The 20,781-nt window shown below is 41.2% G+C and overlaps 1 protein-coding gene and 1 pseudogene across 1 annotated transcript; both read right to left on the bottom strand.

Annotated features, from left to right (window-relative positions):
• Nucleotides 1-956: 956 nt before the first annotated feature.
• Nucleotides 957-10,357, bottom strand: LOC112555573 (annotated as a pseudogene).
• Nucleotides 10,358-11,851: 1,494 nt separating this feature from the next.
• On the bottom strand, nucleotides 11,852-20,449 carry LOC112555632 (laccase-like). Its single transcript, XM_025224062.1, has 11 exons — nucleotides 20,265-20,449; nucleotides 16,799-17,022; nucleotides 16,397-16,615; nucleotides 15,880-16,129; nucleotides 15,421-15,599; nucleotides 14,992-15,219; nucleotides 14,439-14,753; nucleotides 13,991-14,179; nucleotides 13,630-13,777; nucleotides 13,208-13,392; nucleotides 11,852-12,903 (listed from the first exon to the last, which is right to left on the bottom strand). Exons 1-11 carry the CDS (start codon nucleotides 20,344-20,346, stop codon nucleotides 12,619-12,621), a joined length of 2,304 nt encoding a protein of 767 aa, XP_025079847.1. The 5' UTR covers nucleotides 20,347-20,449; the 3' UTR covers nucleotides 11,852-12,618.
• Nucleotides 20,450-20,781: the final 332 nt, after the last annotated feature.

The following is a 20,781-nucleotide window of genomic DNA, read 5'->3' on the forward strand; positions in this document are numbered from 1 at the left end:
AAAAAGTAGAAATAACAAAGTGTTGTGAAGGGAAACCGTTTGAAGACATAATAATAGGAGAAAATAGTCACTTCTGGAATTTTGGTTGTGTGTGTGTGCACAGAACACTTATGTAGAACTTATGTTCATAGATACTGTAGTTTCACATCGCCCCCTACATTTATTTATTCAAAATCAAAATAGTTACAACAAATGTATAAGTGATTGAAAAATAGTGCATTCTCTTTTTATCTTTGATATTGAATATTTTGATCGTGGCAAGTTACTGATGATGGATTTAAGTGAGTAATGCACTACTCATGTCAAGAAATGATGCATGGAATTATAATTATTGTGATATTCATCACCATTCTCTCTCTCTCTCGCACACACACACACCCTAAACCTAACCCTGAAGGTTCTCCTCGGTGCTGCTCTCTGTTCAAACAATCCTACAGACAATTTCTTTCAGAGGAAAGTACCCCCACCTGGCAGTGATTTCGTGCTAAGAAAAGGGGCGATGACAAAAGAGGAAGAAAGCATATTAACCGAATAAAAACTCTCAAAAGTATGAACCTAGAAGCACTCAGAATTTTAGACATTCTTACGGTGCTGATGTGAAGCGTGCGTGTGACCACTGCACCTTCTCCCCCTTCTCCCTAATTAGTTATTAGCACCTGTCCACTGCTTTAATTTGTACCACGGCAGTGGTGAAAGTTCCTGAGGTCACCATGGGATTCCCGCTGAAAAGATAACGAATCGCAACGACGACGACTTTCCTTGCTGAGGTTTGATTAGAGGAAAGGCAGAGTGCAAACTTGCTTGAAGCTTTTTTTCTTTTTTTTTTTTTTTGTCTGATTTATAATGGTGCTGTGAGAACATTTATCTTATTTTTATTTATGTACTTAACATTTGTTTCACTTTCTGCATTTCATCTCTCTCTCTCTTTCTCTCTCAAACCTTTCTGACATAGAAAGCTGTGGAAACAACAGTACTTTATCAGCATGTTCTGCTCAAGTACAAAAAACTCATCAAAACCTCTTAGTAATCACACTGCAACCAAACCATTAATAGCATATCATTTTATCTGGATTAAGAAACTTACAATCCCATCAAAATTATTCACAAAACATACAGTACGGTCTCAAACATCAAACACTAACAAAGACATCATCACTGACCGATAACAACTAAAACAATGATGACACGACTTAAAAGTCATTCATAAAATGTTCGTAACTCGACCTCGTAAAACCCTCCATAATACATCAACATAAATACACATACTGAAATCAAAAAACAATAATGAAACAAGCTGACACAACACAAAATTCACAATTTAAAAATACTCAGCCATATAATCGTTTAGTCTGAATAGTTTCTCGGCGATCATTTTTCATAACATTGCAGCAATATTTTGAATCAAGGCTATATTTCCATAAGCGAATCAAACAATCTCTGAAACCTATTCGGGAAATAAAGTTTCATGTACAAGTCAACAGAATAATAAAACTGTATTTATAGAAACACAACACAAGCCATAACACAAGGAGGCCACTGTCCTTCATTGAGGTTAAAAATTATACTAATGTAATAGTGTTATTGCTCAAAAATGAAACCTAAACCTTTAGTTTAAATTTAAACCTTTGCTCTGTATTTTCTTCGTTCATTGCCCTCTTCTCCCGTTGCAGCGTGTTCGTCACTGAACGATGAGTAATGAAATACCCGGGATACCTTTCACAGGTGCAACTCCAAAATAAAACTCTGGAAGTTTTATGAGACATACTTTGCAATTAATATTTAGGAAGCTTTTTATCAACGAAATAAAGCACGAGAAATTTCCCAATTACAAGGTGAAGTGTTTAGAAGATTTTTTCGTAGATGCCTCCATTCACTCCAGTCAGTCGGTTATTTTATATCAACACGGATAACTCTCGACGTTTGGGGATAAATCTCAAGATTAAACTGAGGTTTCTTTAAGGAACTGCATATTACAATTTATGAGATTTTGTGTCACATCTTGAAGGTAAAGAAATTTCGAGATATTTCCCCGAGGTACAAGAAATTTCAAGATTTATTTTCTTGTCAACTATCAAAAAATGTTCTAATTTCTCTTGGGAGCATGTCTAGGTTGATTGTATTCATGATGAAAATTAAATACATAACCCCGAAGCAAAAAAAAAAAAAATCAGTATTTCAATATTTCAGTAATATACTAATTGATGTGCAATGTATCTATTTTAAAATCCTAATTTAACAGTAGGATTTTATAAACGGAAAGTAAATTAGCTCATTGGAGTATCAATAATGGAGAAAGTACAGAATCTGGTGTACAATTAAAAAAAAATTGTTAGCAAACGTGTTCTGTTTACCATACTGTTTATTGGCATTTAGAGAGAAAATCTAACAATAAACAAAAAGTCTTATTGGTCAGTTAACTATCACAGTGGACTAATTCAGATTAGCGAAGACACATAACAGTTAGTAGTTCGACACAATCTACTTTCATCTTGTGAGGTTGAGTAGCTCTTGCTTTTTGGGGGAGACAAAGAGCGCTTCATCTGCATCGTTAGGATCCCATCCTTTCTCTCCTCCTTTTCCGTGGTAAGCTTGGGATACCCAGACATCCATCCTGTTCCTCCTCATCTGCTGCCTCCACAACACGAAGGAGAAGATGGCAAGGCCCGCTACTGCCATGCCCAGGCTCACGATGACCGGAAGTACCCAGGATGGCATTTTTGTGTGAAATTTTCTGTGAGATCTTCTCTCATTCACTTCGGTTGCATACTTTTTGGAGTTCGAGAAGTGTGTCCTTGCCTTGTCATCTGAATCATGCTGCAAGGAAATGTCGACCGTTGTCTTAAGATATGATTTAACTTGGGGCGTCCTTCATGTAGACATGAATAATTTCACAAGTTATTTTTAGTCGACGAGATAAATTCAAAGGATTATTCCCCCCCCTCTCTCTCTCTCTCTCATAATCTTTTTTTTACTTATGTGGATGGAAAGATAGGTGGAAGAGGAAGTGAAGATAAAGAATCTTTGTGAGTGAGTATTGTATCTGTCTGAATTCTCTTTTACAGTAAATAAGGTGATTATTATTGTTAATAAATAGTTAATAATAATAATAATAATAATAATAATAATAATATAAAATAATAATAATAATAATAATAATAATAATAATAATAATAATAATAATAATAATAATAATAATAATAATGCATATAACTCACTTCCACGTGGGGATGCGAGCTCGATCCACTATCCACGTGATGCTACAAACGAAAAAATTATGCCAATTATTTCTTAGTCATAAACGCAAATAAAATACGAAAATCTCAGTTATGGAAGAGAGCTAATGTCTTTTTTCTATTTTTTCAAATGAATTTTGCGAGCCTTACAGCGTGGGTATCGCTCCCCTCCTCGTGCTCCTCGGGTAAGGAAAAGGGACCACACCGGGGGAAGCCCTCGGGTGGCGGTGGAAGTTTTCCATTTTCATCGAGAACCTCCATAGCGATGGCCATACCCAGTTCAGCGTGAAACAGGAGATGGCAGTGCATAAACCACACACCTGTCATCAAGAAATGAGAAAAATACCCGAAGGAAATTGGTTTGTACACATACTGAACAATATGGATAAAGAGTAGAGACAGAGGCGGGTGAGCAGTTGTGGGTGAGTTATGGAAAGAGTGAGAGAAAGATGTAACCTGGATACCCTGTTCAGATAGACAGGACTGCATCACGATTAAGAGACAGAGAAAGAGAGAGAGAGAGCGTGAATTGACAGACGAGAGCAGAAGGAAGGGAAAGATGAAAGAGGAGGAGTAATCTAGGGTGAATAGAGACAGCAACCTCACGGCTAACACAGACTACATAGCTAAGATGGTATCACAAAGTATTTGACAGTAACTCACCAGGGTTGTCGGCTTTGAACCTGATGACGGCGTATCCTCCGTCAGGTAGCGCCACCGTGTCTTTAAATGGCGCCAGGTGGAGCTTCCGGTCTATCAGACCTTGCTCGTCCAACTCTCGGAACAAGGCAGGTGTCATGACCTCCGTTAGCTGCATCATCATCATCATCATAATCAATCAATCAATCAATCAATCAATCATCGATCGAGCTTAATTACATCAAACAGAATCAAACAAAAATTTTCGAGAATTTTAAAAGTGAATTAGGTAAATATAATGGATAATGACAGAGATTTGTTTATTTAATACAGTTTATGTTGATTTTATAATCTGATGCAAGAGTAAGTAAACTGTAAATAAAATGATAAAAGCAAATTTTGATTTCTTTGATTTCTCCCCGGCCCAATTTTCCACCTTCCTACCTTTACCCCTGACACACGTACGCACGTGCAAACCCTCACATACCCGATACCCGTACATATGCCCACAAGCACTCACTCATCTCTAATCTCAACACTCTCGCGCGCGCACGCACACACTCGTGACGTACTCTGTCGATAGCGACGACACGAAAGCTAAAGCCGTGGGTGTGGAACGGGTGGATGAAGGTGGTAGCAGGGATGGGGCTGGTGATGACTATCTCCACGATGTCGTTGAGGTTGACGGTAAGCAGGTGGTTACACTCACACCAGTCACCGATACAGTTGTCACCCAGGTCAGAGCTGTTACATATGTGTCCCTACAGTTGAACAGAGAAGCGCATGAACACACATCACGAACACAGATGATAAGGCTGTCTGTGAATGTAGCTGTAGCAAGTAGCTGCTTCCCAACATTGTAAAGTACGAAAATCTGTAAAACATGGGGTAGATTTTAAAGAATATTAAGAAAGAAAGAGAGAAAAGGATAGACAGACATACATAAAAAATGAAAGAAAAACGTACATGAAAAAAAATTACAGAAACTGTAACAAGATGAAAAAAAAAGATACAAAAAAAAGATCAATTAAAAGAAATAAGCTTGACGAAAAACGTGAATAAAAGAAAAAACATAAATAAAAGAAAATGAATACAGGATGAACTGAAAGAAAAGAAAGACACGAATGAATGAATGAAGAGGAACGTAAAAAGAAAATAAAGGAAAAAAAACTGAATGAACGAAATTAAAAGAAAATTAAAAAACAAAAATTGTGTCACAAAAGGAGAAGCAAAGTACACGAAATAAAAAATAGCGAAATAGCGACGGCGATGGAAAGCTTAGAAAGAATGAAGTCACGTGCTCTCCTGCACTCTCGTGCTCTCCTGTTCCTTTTGTGGGCAGGAATGTGTTTGTCTGCGTGTCTCACCTTCGGTATTTCATCCATCTGCGACAGCAGCGGCACGGGACCCAGCCTGTTGCTGATGCCGTTGATCTGGGGTGAGCTCGCCGTGGCGTAAGGCCCGCTGTTGGCCGGGTACAGGTCAGGGTCGAAGAGGTGAAGGTTGTTCACGGGGTTCAGGCTGAGCTCCAGGATGAACTGATGGTCAGGCTTCTTGAGAAGGGCGTCATCGTCCTCGGACAGGGCGTCCATCGACAGGATTTGTGACCGGAATCCGCGAGGTTTGGCTCAGAGTTCTGATCTTTGGTTTTTGTGGGCACTGGCCTGTGTGGGATGTCCCAGTAATTGAAGACCTGTACAATAGCAACAACAATAATAAAAAGGGGAAGAGTACTGATCAGATCAAGTTGGTTCGGTACCAAAAGCTTGACCTAGTTGACCTACTTGAACTAGTTGACACAGTTGTTGAAGAATCTGCGAGAGAGAGAGAAGATAGGCACTGCACTCATTCAAAAGCCGTTCCCGAGATACGAAAGGTCACGGAACGTCCTTTATCTAATTACCATCATTGCAATATTGTTATAACACACACACACACACACACACACACACACACACACACACACACACACACACACACACACACACACACACAAACACTTACATTGTTATTTACACGATGAATAGTTGACTTATAACAACGAGAGTCATGATGATTTGAAATCTGACAAAGACCGCCTGATGTGAAAAGGAAGAAAATTACTAAGATATTTTTCATTATGTTATATTATCGCTCTTTCACTGTTTATGGAAAATGTTAAATCAGATAAAGAAGAAATTGACAAAAGATCAGGGGCGATCAGGATAGTTGTTAAGAATGTAATGATTATATATCACCTACGATTCTGTCCTGGTTAAGATTAAATTTATTTAATTGACCTCACCAATGAGTGGACTTTTTTTAAAAATTAGAACATCACCACGTAGAGTTCTACAGTCTACACGACAAATCGTGTTGAGGATGTTATCACGTTCTCCAGAAATTAGTACAAGGGTTTTAAAGGAAAGAGCATGTGCTTCTACAAAAGGTACTACTTAACTCACCGAGCACAGAAAAAGGTCAAAATCTTGACATTGTCATTGTCATCATTGACATAATTATTGCCCCAGCTCTTCCAATGATAGAAGACTTTACGCCGGAAATATACCCATGTACAATTTTGATGCCCGACGATGTTTGTAAGTTTGTCTCTTGAGAAAGGAAGAGAGAGAAAAAGGGGTAAATTCAATCATTTCTGGGAAAGAAAGTATTTTGTACTAATCACTACAGAGTGTGTGCCAAGACTGACAAAACATCTAAGATGGGAGAAGGGAAGCAACTCGCCATAGGGTGGGAAGGCCATACAATTTAAATGAGTTATCTGGCTTCTTACTTTCCCCTTGATCTCGGGAGCTGGTGTCTTTTCAGGTTCCACAATGACAGTGTCGGTCAAATGAAGATCACCGGAAGTGGCGGAGTTGTTGCCCGGCGTGACGTACTGGATAACGGCCAGACCCTCCGTGCCGCTAGCCGCGCATGCGCCGAGGCCTGTAGCTCGGAACCAGAACGAACCCTCCTCGCGCACCGCCGTCAGAACGAAGTCGTAACGCTCGGCACTCAGCATGTCGATGGAACCCACCTGTGACGTCAGTAAAACCGTTTACTTCGTCTTGAAAGAGGCCAAAGGTTAGATAGAAAAGAAGACAGACGGAAATGCAGGTAGAGAGTCCGATCGAGGCTGATTGTTGATTGTTCTAACCTTTCTTCACTATCTCACCACAAGAAAAATCTTACGCTGTTCCTTCTCATTGTTCATTTCATTGTTCCTCCCTACTTTAGATTCCTTCAGTTCGTGAATCAAAATCACTAATAATGGACGAATTAAACAATGCCCTCATTTACCTCGAAGGGCACGAAGGGTTTGCCGTCCGTGGCGATGAGCAGCAAGGTATGGTCGTCGACAGATATACGGAGAGGACAAAATAAAAAGCCGGCACTGACGATCCGGAAGCGATACCGAAAGCCTGCTTGAACGTTGAAGACAGCCTTGGGCAGTGTCAAGACCCCTGTGGGATCTTCTGCTCGACCTGACAAAATAAATAAGCGAGTTGAAACGAAACGAAGCAAAAAGAAGGTATTTTTCACTCGTAAGAAAAGTAAAGGTAGTCTCCCGACATTTTCAGTGAGAAAAAAAACCCCTCTATGTGAGGGCGGTGCCCATCTCCTATCCCTCACTGCTTTACCTTTCCCAACCCTTTATTGAATCAAGTATTCATTTCCCACAGCTAAGTCGACAGGGCGAAGTTTGCTGCTCTACACGGGTATCGAACCTGCGCGCCTCAGTTTGGATGCCAGCACTCGGCTATCCACTCCCAATCTGAATTTCTGCTTAATAACATCCGAAAAACGTATCCACGTACAATCCTAACACTTCTGTCCTATCAACCTGTCAGTGCATGGTGTTGCTCATATAAATGTTTTGCGGTCCGAGACAAGAATACTCGGAGAAACACCCGCCATTTTGCAGGTGCATCAGGCCTACCCACCATTGATGAGGATGGCCGAGAAGCCGCTGGTCTGGGCGTTGCCCATGTTGTTGATGGCGAAGACCTCGTCCATTGGCTGGTCGGTCCATTCGTTGATTACGATCACGTGCTCTGGCAGATCGAAGTCGTAGAGGGAGATTTGAGGCTCCAGAGAAGGGGGCTGGCGGACCACAAAGCTACCGAACATACCGTCCCCCCGTTGTACCCCGGCGTGCGCGTGCCACAGGTGTGTGCCCTCGTCCTCGATGTGAAACCTGCACGTGCAAGGATGGATAGATAAATAAATAAATAATCTGATAGACACATAAATTGATGGATGGATAGACAAATACGTAGAGAAACATCTCCATAGAAAGACTGATAAAGGGAGAGATCGATGACACAATAAATGGATGGATAGGAGAATGTGTGAATGAATTAACAGGCAATTAAATAGATGGATAGACTGATAAATAAGCAAACGTGTTTCAGTGGACATTAACAGACAGACTCGAAGGTAGAATACAGAAGGTTTTCTTTCATGTTATTTTAACATTTGATGGTACTTTCCAATCTCGAGTTATATTTCTGTCAGAAATAATTTATAAACTTGACGAATGAAATCATCAGCTCAGTTTGAAGTGACAGTTTGATAATGAAAAAGAAAACACCAAGAAGTGGAGGCTTTGACTAACTTGTACTGAAAAGTGCCAAAGGTGATGGGGCACTGTGTTATCATTGGCACCCCGTCCATGTGCTGTGCATCTTTCTGGAGGATTCCATGCCAGTGAATGCCAACTCCCTCAGTCATGGCCATGACGGCGTCCACGTCCACGATAACCGTGTCCCCCTCGCACACCTGTCAGGTGAGAAAAAGACGTAGAGTAGATGATGTCCCCCTCCAACCATTTATTTCTGGGCATATACATACATTGACTAAACTAGGAACCAGGACGAGTGATTATAAACCCTAGAACACACCCACGCATACATGAACACACATACGAACACGCTCGCTGCACCTGGATGGAGGGTCCGGGGACGATGCGGTTGACGGACAAGACGTTGCGGATGAAGCCGTTGGCGGTGATGCAGTGTCCGCGCAGGCAGTCGGTGACGTTACCGGAAGCGCACTCGTAGCAGGCCTTGGACATGGTTTGATATGTCTCGATCACGAAGTCGTATCGACACACCATGGGCTCTCCGCCATCCTCGCACGGCCGGACACACTCGTGGTCCGAATAATCTGTTGGACACACAGACTCGTGAGAACACAGGAGTCAGTCGGTATTCATCAACATTTTAGCACTTCCTACAAAGGTACTCTTTGAATAGCAAGTTTGTCCGACACAGGAAAGGTAAATGTAAAAGTACTTAGAACCATTGCTCCGAGTACCTCTACCACCATTACTCCCAATATTTCCTCCCTTCCCATGAGGTAGACTCTTCCTTTGGGGATCTTTGAGGGCGTTTGGGTGGATCCTAACTGATTGAAATACAAGAGAGGAGCGAGAATTTTAGAATGTCAAGGAATAATATTTAGCTTAAGTTTTCCAAGTATTACTAATTTTTTTTTTTTTTTTTTTTTGAGTCTTAGCGCAAGCGTTGGTTCATTCATTACATATCTCACAACAACATTCCCATGATTTATCTTAGGTCGAGAGGTCAAACACTAACACGCTCCTACATTATTTTTCTTTCTTGCAACCTTCTGTCAGACGAAAATGGCTGACATGTTAATTAAATTAACGGAAATGAGAAGAAAATGGCAAAAAGAGCGGAATTCGGACTATAGTTATGAGTGTCTGGTCTCTGGGACACCGTCCTAGCTGCAAGATTCACTAAACACATCGCAATAAGTAATGTCTGATGTCACAGGGTAATGAGTCACTGATAAGTAGAGTAAGTATAGATATACTTTACAATCTCTTCAACCTTATTTCTTTCATATTTTTTTATTGCAAAGTGCAGTACTTGTTGTCTACGTTGGCTTAAAAACTTTTTTCAAGAAAACCCCGCCTCTCTCGGTTTTTCTTTTTAATTTTAAAGAGATAAGTTTTGATAGTTTAAATCAAACGATGTTATATTTAGTAATACTTTTTTCTGATTTGAGTTTTATTGACAATTAGTGAAAATTACATTGCTACTATAACAACAAACAGAAAATATAACGACTGCACAACAATTATACAATTACCCACTACTCAAACCATTACTCGATATTTATACAGTTGGGACTTTGTTCCGAGGATTCTTACACGGATTATATAAACTGCAGAAAAAAATAATTTAACCTGTCAGTGACGGTCTCCTACTTATTAATTTGAAATATTATTGACTCACCTGGCAACATCCGGGACTTTTGGGCCTGAACCCCGACGATGGCGAAGAAGACGAGGAGCAGCAGAAGCGACTTCATGGCGCAGGACTTGAACTGTGGATGCTCCAGACCGCGAGCTCCTGCCTCCCTGCGGGTCCGAGTAGTTACAGCAACTATTGCACACCTGTGGTAATTACCTGTCCGCACTGCTGAAGATACTGCAATACTTGTGCTGAGGTCAGAGATAGGATGCGACGGCGAACTTCACACGTAGGCAGTTCAAATCAACTCAGCTGACTGGTGATTATCTCGGTGTGTCCACGTAATATCGGGTGGAATATGGGGTGCGAGGGTACAAGAATTCACCATCCACAATGATGTTATTTTCTGTGCGAACGTGCAATATGGAAGTGTGTTTGTGTGTGTGTGTGTGTGCATTCTTGTATGTGTGTGTGTGCATCCTTCAGTGTGTGCGTGGGTGAGAAGGGTAGAAATTAAAGAGAAAAAATTTGCTATTTTGGTCTCGGTGATTTTCTTGTTTTAAAATGCAGTCATATCAGCACACCATTGTAATAGTATTGCGATTATTACATGAAGATTCTAAAGTTGCTATTTTGGCAATTACTATTTCCGATTTAACTTCGAGTTCCCAAAATATCTATAACTCATATCACGCTGTTGTCCGTATTTTTAAGCTCTGTTCTTCAAGCACAGAAGTTAATAAGTGTAACATTTCGTGAGATAACATTTCAACTGGCCTTAGTTTGGGGCGTAGGGGGTAAGAAACGACTGGAAACAAAGGTGGAAAATAATAATGATGATGATGATGATGATGATGATGGCTACTGCCAGACATTTTTTTCCAGTTAACTACTAAAACGAGGCAGGTGTGTCCAAAGCTTCCGGTTTAGTCACATTCATTGTTTAGGCTCGCTGAGACTAACAGAGGAGAACTTCGCAAGAGGCTAAGAGTTGGTCTCGGCAGACAGACAGCAGTCCACCTGTACACCTCAGTGCCCCTTCTTTCTTTTTCTTTGCCATTGAAACACGCACACACACACACAGACTGATTATTGCTCTTCTAAACCAGGATACATAGACTGACAAGGGAGGTACCTCACTCACAAATACTCCACGAAATTTAATAGATAACCGAAGTATGTACCAAACAAATCCTGGTGAGGTGGCGATAAAGTTTCGCACTCATTAGTCGACAACGAGTGCATGAATGTCAACAACTTTATTTTGTGGAGCAAGAGACTTGATGAAGGCTGTCCTGATAGGGAGCTGGTGTTTGTGTAACAAACAGACTACTACAGACCTTGAAGCCTGTTACTGAACACAGTATGCTCACTACAAAAATTGTACCAAGATTCGAGCAAGAGTGCATACATAAGCACACCCACAAGCACAAGTTTAAGAAAGAAAGAAAGCGATAAAAAGGATATTCAAAGAGGATGGACAGACAAAATAAAATAAAAATTGAAATAATATAAATGAAAGGGTGAGAAGAGAAACAGTGGTGTCGTATCGTAAACCTGCTTGCTTATTTGTTTGACAGATTGATTAGTAATTAACTAGTAATTAATTAATTAGTAAACACCTGCTAGTCATGATGAGATCAAAGACAGTGGCCTCTCCCTATTGTCTATCATTACATCACACGCTGTACCACTCACCCCTCCACTTCATCAGCGATGACATACAACGATCACAACCAGAAATTCACAAATAGAGAATAGTGAAAAACATCAATGGTGCTTTTCCTTTTTTATTGATAATATGCAGAGAAATATTTATCAGTTGTAACCTCCGCCTGTAACAGAAGTGCTTTGGCTGGACAATAACAATAACAATAACAATAACAATAACAATAACAATAACAATAACAATAACATTAATGCTGATAAAAGATGGTTTGCCCCTGATTCAATATTACAAACATGCTGATCAGTCCGGAGTAAAACAGATGTTGACAATAAAATCACTTTCTATACAATTGTGAAGCATACAAAATAAATGAAATATTTTATTTCTCCAAACATAGAGAGTAGAGTAGGTATTCTAAGAAATGATCATATAACCTCTGTAGCAATGTACACAGCCCAAGCAATTGTTTATTGCTAAACAATTTCAGTGGCCACAAGTTCTATAAATTATATCAAGTTGTAAATAAGAATAATTAAGACATCGATTCAAAATGAAAGTAGTACACAGAATATATGTTTCTATTTATCTGCAATCTCAAAATAAGGAACACTGTAATGAGACTTACATTTAAATGCATGATGGTCATACATAATTTTATGGCTGATGGTCACAGATATATTTCTGGATTAGAACTGAACTAAAATTTTCATTTTTACATGTTGGTTTCAATATTTTGCTTTGATTTGTCAAAAGTATGTTTGAATATTCCCAATCTCATAATGGTAAAGTAAATTACATTAAAGTTATACAATATAAAATGTCAAGTGTCGAGTACATTGTTTATTTTCGATTATTTCTTGTGACCAAGACATTAGTGTTTATAACCGTTAAACATCAGGTGATTGTTAGGCTCATCGATGTCCAGTTTTATTTTGCTGTCAGAGACGAAACTTGGGAGTTTGGACCACTGGTAGTGGCCATGTCCGAGGTTCCTCAGCCACAAAATGGACACCAAGAGGGCAAGGACGACGACTGCCATGCCCAGACCAAGGATGGTCACAAGAGCCCATAGAGGAAGCGTTGACACTCCAGAGTTAGCTACATCATAGTTCTTGCAATCGGAATGACCAGCTGTACTTTGGTATTCGGATTCTCTCTGAATTAACGGAAAAAGTCAATTGGTGAATAACATTCCCCAAGATCTGTTCATCATCATTTTTGCGATTTTCTAATTTGTTTTTCTAAACATTCAGTAACATTCATTACACATGAAACAAAGTACAGTCAAAATTAAAAAATTAAATTAAAAAGAAACCACAAAAATAAACATACAGGAACATCTAAACACAAAAATGGAATTTAAATGTCGCAAAAGTAATTCTTGACCTTTATTAGGGATTGCAACATATCCAAACGCATGTTATGTGGGTTTCTGATACAAAAATGACCCATAGTCATACCTGAGGTGAAAGTGATCCCCCTTCCAGAAAGTCCTCATCTGATGTCCACACAGGCTCATAGGGGCCACAACGGGGGAATCCTCTCGGGACAGGCGGCAGCCCCCCTCGTCTGTCGACGACTTCCAGAGAAACAGCCATTCCCATTTCAGCATGAAACTCGAGATGGCAGTGCATGAACCATATGCCTGTCATCAAGCAGAGAAAAAACATATCTAGAGGCGAATTGCATATTTTGTAAAGTTTATTTTCCACTATTTAAACCACCGATCTTAAAGTACTAAGTAGAGAAGTTGTTGAAGGCACCTCGCCGCCATCTTGCTACCCACAGCTTTTAATTTCTGTCCTAGCTTTCCTTTTGTATTGATGTAGATACTCGTTACTCTTTCCTACTTTGTGCTTGTGTCAGTGGAACATGGACTCACCAGGGTTGTCTGCAACGAATCGGATGACAACAAAGCCACCGTTAGGTAGCGCCACTGTGTCTTTGAATGGCGCCAGGTGGAGCTTGCGTGCTATCAGTCCCTTGCTGTCCAGCTGACGGAATAACTCTGGGGACATTAACTGCTGCAGCTGTGCCATTGAAACATTAAGTATATCAGCATCATTACTGAATTTCAATTTTCTCTTGAGATATTTCTTGTGCAGTAAATAGATACGATGAAGTAAATAAAAATATACGGAAAATATATATACGTGCATGCACACAGTTGTAAAGATAGACAAATATTGAAAGTAAGAAGTTTGAACGATTGATATTGAAAAGTATTAATAAATGTACTTTACTCTGTCTATAGCCACGACTCTGAAGCTGAAGCCGTGCAGATGTATGGGGTGGGTGTACCCGAGATTGGGGTTGGAGCTGGTGATGACCATCTCGACCACGTCGCCGACATGGACTCGGAGAATGTGGGTACATTCACACCAGTCGCCTATACAGTTGTCTCCCAGCGCCGAGCTGTTGCATAGTTGACTCTGCAAGAGAACAATGACAGACAGACAGACAGACAGACACACACACACACAAACACACAGACACACAGACAAAGATGGAGGGAGGTATGGAGGAGTAAGTCTCCTAAAATTAAATAGTTACTTTAAACAATTACAAAAATTAAATGTAGTGTCATTCCCCCACAGACTAATTTAACATCAACCTCCATATTGACTTCATGACCCACAGCTTCACTGACGTGTCCTGCGCCAAGAAGTCGACCCCATGACCCCGACCCACCTCTGGCATTTCTCGTCGCTGAGGAAGCAGCGGCACTGGTCCTAACTTGTTGGTGATGTTGTTGACCTGTGGCGAGGCAATTTTTGGGTATGAGCCCCTGGTGGCGGGGTAAAGGTCAGGGTCGTAGAAGTGGAGGTTGCTGATGTTTCGGAGGCCAAAGTGCAGGAAGAACTGATGGTCGGGTTTCTTCAAGAGGCTGTCATCGTCCTTAGCCAGAGCGTCCATAGCCAGCAGCTGCGAGCGCGAGTCGCCGAGTGTCTCAGGTCGGCCTCGTTCTGGTACTGGCCTGGCCTCCATCTGCCAGTAGTTGAACATCTGTGGGGTAGAGTAAACAGGTTCAACTGTAGGTTATGGACCTAAAAACAACCACGTCTTTTGAACACACAATGAGCAGAGAGAAAAAAAAGGAATGAAAAAAAAATGTCTGGAACTGGAGGAAAAGGGGAATATGCATGGATTGGTTCTTTCTCTTTGGGTGAACAATTTCATCAATAACTTTGACTAACTTTACGAGCGAAGAGACGAAAAAATTCGATGAGAGAAATTGTGTTACATTTCCGTTATTTTCCGGCGCCGGTCGTTCAACGGGAACCGTCAGGGCATCGTCCTGCAGGTGCTGTTGGTCGTCGGTGACGTAGTAGAGGATGGCCCGCTCCTCCAAGCCCTCCTCCTTCTCGCAGTCGCCCAGCCCTCGTGCGCGGATCCAGAAGGGCCCTTTCTTTTTGACTGTGGTGAGCACGAAGTCGTATCTCTCCGCGCTCAACATGTCGAAAGACCCGACCTGTCGGCACATTCATTAGTCAGAATCAGTGGATGAGAACATGAACAGGAGGGTGTTTTGTCGAATGGGTGGGCAATGGGTAGATGTTGATTATAGAGTTGAGGGATTGAGCGGATGCCAATATTTATTTTTTTAAAGCATCATCCTGCATTAAAATTTATCGATGGCGACTGCAGGGCAGATGACCCTTTCTATCCTCACCTCATATCTCTCGAAGGGTCTGCCGTCCGAGGCAATAAGTAGCATCGAATGGTCGTCAATGGAAATCCGGATCGGGCAGAATAAGGTTCCAGCATTGATAAACCTAAACCGGTATCTGAAGCCCCTTTTGACCCTGAAGACAGCTCTGGGAAGGCGTTTTGTGGCACTCCACGCACGACCTAAAGAACCAAGTTAGAACTTACCTTTCAAATCCTTCTCTTTAACAATTATTTTTTATTTTCTTAAAGACGTAAAGACATCCCTCCATTGCAAACTGAAACCATTCTTCTGCTTTAAAATTATTATTTTATTACTCTTGTAAATTTTCAATGCTTTCACGCAGCCAAGAAGCTGCAGACCTTCGAACAAAACAAAACAAAACAAAACAAAACAAAACAAAACAAAACAAAAACAAAACAAAACAAAACAAAACAAAACAAAACAAAACAAAACACTTACCGTTGATCAAAATGGTGTCAGCACTTTCTCCTTGGCCACGAAAGGCAGCCTCGGTGAGCACCTCGTCCATGGGAGTGTTGGTCCACTCGTTGACCACAACAACATGTTCAGGCAGGTCGTAGTCGTATAATTTGCCCTGGAGGTCCAGCTGCTGCGGGACACGGACAACGAAGCTGCCGAAGAGCCCCTCACCTCGCTGAATTCCGGCGTGTGCGTGCCACAGGTGAGTGCCACGTCCTCCACCCGAAATCTGCAAGACACAGGGTTGAGAACATCGCCCCCTTGACAGAACTGTCTTTCCTATTGCCATTCTCTTTGCCTCTATTTCGAGAAGGAATAAACTTTTTGCAGCCTTTTGCAATACTGTGTAGCTGGCACCCTCCCATTGTTCAAATTGACAACCAAACAAAACTACAATAATCACCCTCAGAACTGCTGGTAAGTCAAGTGGAATGACTTGCTACAAAAATTATGTGTTTATGTGTTTAGGGTGAAGAGGTCTATGCCCCAGAGTCACAGGACTATGTAAGAGAGTTCTCCCGTGGCTAGTCCTGCTCGTGCACTGATACCTGTATTGAAAAGAGCTCCCAGCAGGTATAGGGCACTGTGTCAGCATGGAGACCCCGTCCATGTAAGGAGACTCGTTCTGGAGGATTCCGTGCCAGTGGATGGTGATCCCCTCTGACATGGCGACATATGATGTGACATTCACGACCACAGTGTCACCCTTGCATACCTGCAGTCAGCAGTCAACATATATACAATCTTGTGGTCATCAGTCAACAACATGTCTCACCTAGGGATTAATGTGACGATTGAATTCCCTGTTCAAAATATTCAATCGAGTTCTAATTTGATACTAAGTTAAAAACAAATGTCTCCCTTATCTACATTCATCATCATCCTGTTTGTCACTGACCTGTACGGAGGGCCCTGGCAGGATGCGGTTGACTGTCAGGACGTTCCTGACGACCCCGTTAGTGGTGATACAGTGTCCCCGAAAACAGTCCGTGATGTTACCGGAAGTGCAGTTGTAGCATGCGCGGGACAAGGTGGAGTAACTCTCCACAACGAACTTGTACTGACATTCCTTCGGCTTGGCGTCCTTCACGCAGGTTCGAACACACTCATGGTCGGAGTAATCTGTAACAGACCAATAGTTACAGCGGGTTCGAAACCTCTTCCTCCTAATTTCTCTGTCTTTTGTGTGCGGTTACTCCTTAAACATAAATACACAGGTGCTCGTGGTTGATGCTGGATGCTTTGTTCAGCAGACATCGCCTCTCATTTTTGTCGCTCGGTTTCTTCCTGGACCGATAAATATTTTCTTCAACTCCTGATCGCTTCTTGTGTGCAGGGACGTGGCTCATAAACAAATCTCTCCCTCTCTCTGTATGGTCTCTGTTGTTTTGTCTGTCTGTCATTGTTTGTTTCTGACCCTGTCTAACCCTCCACCCCAACTTTTTTTGTTTCCTTGAGACTACTTTGTCGATTCTCCAAGGTTTCAAAACATGTTCATTGCCAGACATTGCAAGAACAACTTTCCTTTGCAACTACAGACTTTATTTATTGGAAGTACTAAATACCATACACTTCTGCGCATATCTTTCGCACCTCTAGTTACGAAATGGTCCATAATTCTAGTCAGAGAAATGCATTCGTTCAGCCAGCAAGTAAACTACCCACACAAACAAATAGTCTACCACATTTATATATTTCATATTTTCCTTCACGTCCTCGTCTGTCCCTTCTTTCTCGTCATAAACGAGAAGATGCAGCTTTCAAGTTTTATATTTTTGTGGCTTCTAAACCAGTGAGGGTTCTTTAAAAAAGAAAATTAGATAATAAAATATACTGGGTGCAGCCTATATACATCTGAGCTTAATAGGAAAGTAACTGTTCCGTTGACGGTTGTTACCTGACGGAGGTCAGGACCTCGTGAGTTATCTCTGATAAAACGGACGAGAGATGTGTAACGGATCAGGTGCATAGCGACATCTGTACCACACGCTATCTCCATAGTGAGTGGAATACAAGCGACCTCATCACATATCTCAGATACCCTATGATGTCACCAGAAGGAGGACAAGAAAAGACTATTTTAACTTAAGAGTTGTGTCTCCTGATTCTCTTGCATCAGCAAAAAAAGATATCAGAAAGTTTCTATCTTAAATATGTCTTAGTTTCGGGACGCAAGGGCAACCATCAGCCATGACTGCATCTCAGTGTCTGATGTTTGTAAACAGGCCCGTTCTTAGCCCCCGCGGGGCCCGAGGCAAAGGGCATGTGCGGGGCCCTCACGCCACGATCACACGGTTTTAGTTGGGATCTAAAGTCACTTTTTTCCTCAGGGATATCTCGTCTTTTATCATTGACAGCACGCTGTATACACATTACAACATAAGCCTACGATTAATTTATTTGTAACGTTCGTCAATCAAAAGCGCGGGGCCCCTTGAAGCGCGGGGCCCTAGGCAGATGCCTCGTCCGCCTGCCCCTAAGCACGGCCCTGTTTGTAAAATATTAATTATATTGTTAAAAAGAAGAGGTTTTAAATTCTGATATTAGTTTAATTCTCTTTTTTTCTTTCTCTCTCTCTCTCTCCCACTCCTCTCTCACACACATTTTTGACAGAGACGAACACACATATGCATACAACACACTCTCTCTCTCTCTCACGCACACAATTTTGCACCCAGCCTCTCTTTCATCTCAAATGAACTTCCTCGTCCTTAACTCATGATGTATATACGTATGGCTCATAGTCGGAAATAAAGAATTAAAGAAATCCGCTTAGAAACATCCTGCTTATACAACTTTGACACTGCTGTCCGACAGAACTGAGCTGTCACACGTCCTAACACGGACTTCCGCCGGAAAGATGTCTAGAGTTATCGACCATGAATCATAACTCAGCAGTTGTGTGCGTGTGTGTGCGGGGGTGTGTGTGTATGTGAGAGAGAGAGAAAGGCAGTTAACTCTATCCTTCCTTCCTTGCCAGTGGTATCAACTATATCTAAGTAAATTATTAATAGAGGATAATAATAGATTTCGGGGCAAATTTTTTTTTTGAAACACCTGGGACTCAACATGTATAGAATCAGTCAATCGCATAATCAGCGCCCAAATAAAATAATAATAAGAACAATAGTTAGCCTATTCATGGCGCACACAAAAACTCATGAACGTATGCACAAACACATCTACACACACACGTCCTAACACGGACTTCCGCCGGAAAGATGTCTAGAGTTATCGACCGTGAATCAGAACCTGGGACTCAACATGTATAGAATCAGCCAATCGCATAATCAGCGCCCAAATAAAATAATAATAAGAACAATAGTTAGCCTATTCATGGTGCACACAAAAACTCATGAACGTATGTACAAACACATCTACACACACACACACACCATTGAAAGATAAAAAGGCAAATTTCAAGAGCCGTTTTGAGGGAAGAGAGAATAGTTTCCTGTGAGTATGGAGGGGGAGTTCATTCCAGGTAAGAGAACTAGAAAAAAAAAAAAACGCGGACCAAATGTAAGAAGGGAGATAATCGCAGTACAAATCCAGACAGGTTCCGTTAGACACTTTCAAAAGCCAAGAGTTGTGTTCCCAGAAAAATCATTTATCGACCCGACATCAGACTGTCACGTGCTGATTACTGACTGCCGTCATTCCGCTCGGGCAGTCACCTGGTCTAATGAAGGTAACCACAGAGAATGACTCTAAAAATAGTGCAGTCAACCGCCGCGGCGATGTTTGATAATTACGATTCCGTCAGAGCAATTTTCTGGACTGAAAGAGTTCCTGACTTTGGTTGCACGCTAACTAAACGCTGACTGACGGACATCCCAGGATGCAACAGTGCCTGTTATTCTGGGTGACTGGTTAGGTGGGATACTCCAAGTCTACGCTAAGTAAATAACAACCGGAAGTCTGCGGAGTATTATGGGATAGAAGTCAGTGCTAGATTAACGGTTACCTGTGAGGTATCTCGATCCACTTTTGATCACAGTTAATACCTCCATGTTATCTAGACGAACTACTGAATTATCAAGATTCGAGATTTTTCGAGTTTTCGCCTTCATAGTTCTCTCAGTTCCATTTTGACTAGCGCCACCTGGTAAAACTACAGTTTCAAAAGGGAGGGAATACGTTACGATCGTGCCGTAACTAAGAATCTCTTACAATTAATGATGACGATGCAGTTTTAAGTGTATTGTAGAAGCATTGCTTTGTGTTTTTGAGATACATATATGTATGCAAATCTCTTTGATATTAGTTTTCTGCTGGTGGTAAAAAAATGTCTAACCACAAACATAACATTTGTTAACGAATGAAAAACGTTTAGACATATGTTGTCGTTCAAAAAGTCTTACCTGGCAGCATGTGCGACTTCTGACCCTGTACTGTGGCGACAAGCAGACAAAGAGAGACCCATGGCCCCAGGAACAGAAACATCGGGGCTGAAGAGTTTTGGTGAATTAAAAACAATTTTGTGTCTTGAAGATGCGCTGTGAAGAAAAGCGACTGGCAGAGGATAATGAACTAGACTTAAAGACAAATTTTGTTTGTATGTGTCTTTACCTTGTGGTGTGTGTCTCCGTCTAGATGACAAATCCGTTAAAAGACTCCTAGGGCACTCCATGCTTTTTGTAAACCTCAGCAAATCTGACTAAATACCATTCTTTTATTTTCGAAATATACGCCTACAAACCTCACCATGCATAGAACGAGGTCAAAATCGTGAGGCCAATGTGTTTAATTAACTTATATTGCTAGTTCTGACACTCAGAGGTTTTTACAGTATAAACATTTGTAAATACTGACCTCAATTTTGTTGACCTATTAATATTCATGATGATGTATTCATAGGCGTGAATCTCTAGAACTGGA

The sequence above is a fragment of the Pomacea canaliculata genome, linkage group LG14, assembly GCF_003073045.1.
Source record: "Pomacea canaliculata isolate SZHN2017 linkage group LG14, ASM307304v1, whole genome shotgun sequence".
NCBI lineage: Eukaryota > Metazoa > Mollusca > Gastropoda > Architaenioglossa > Ampullariidae > Pomacea > Pomacea canaliculata.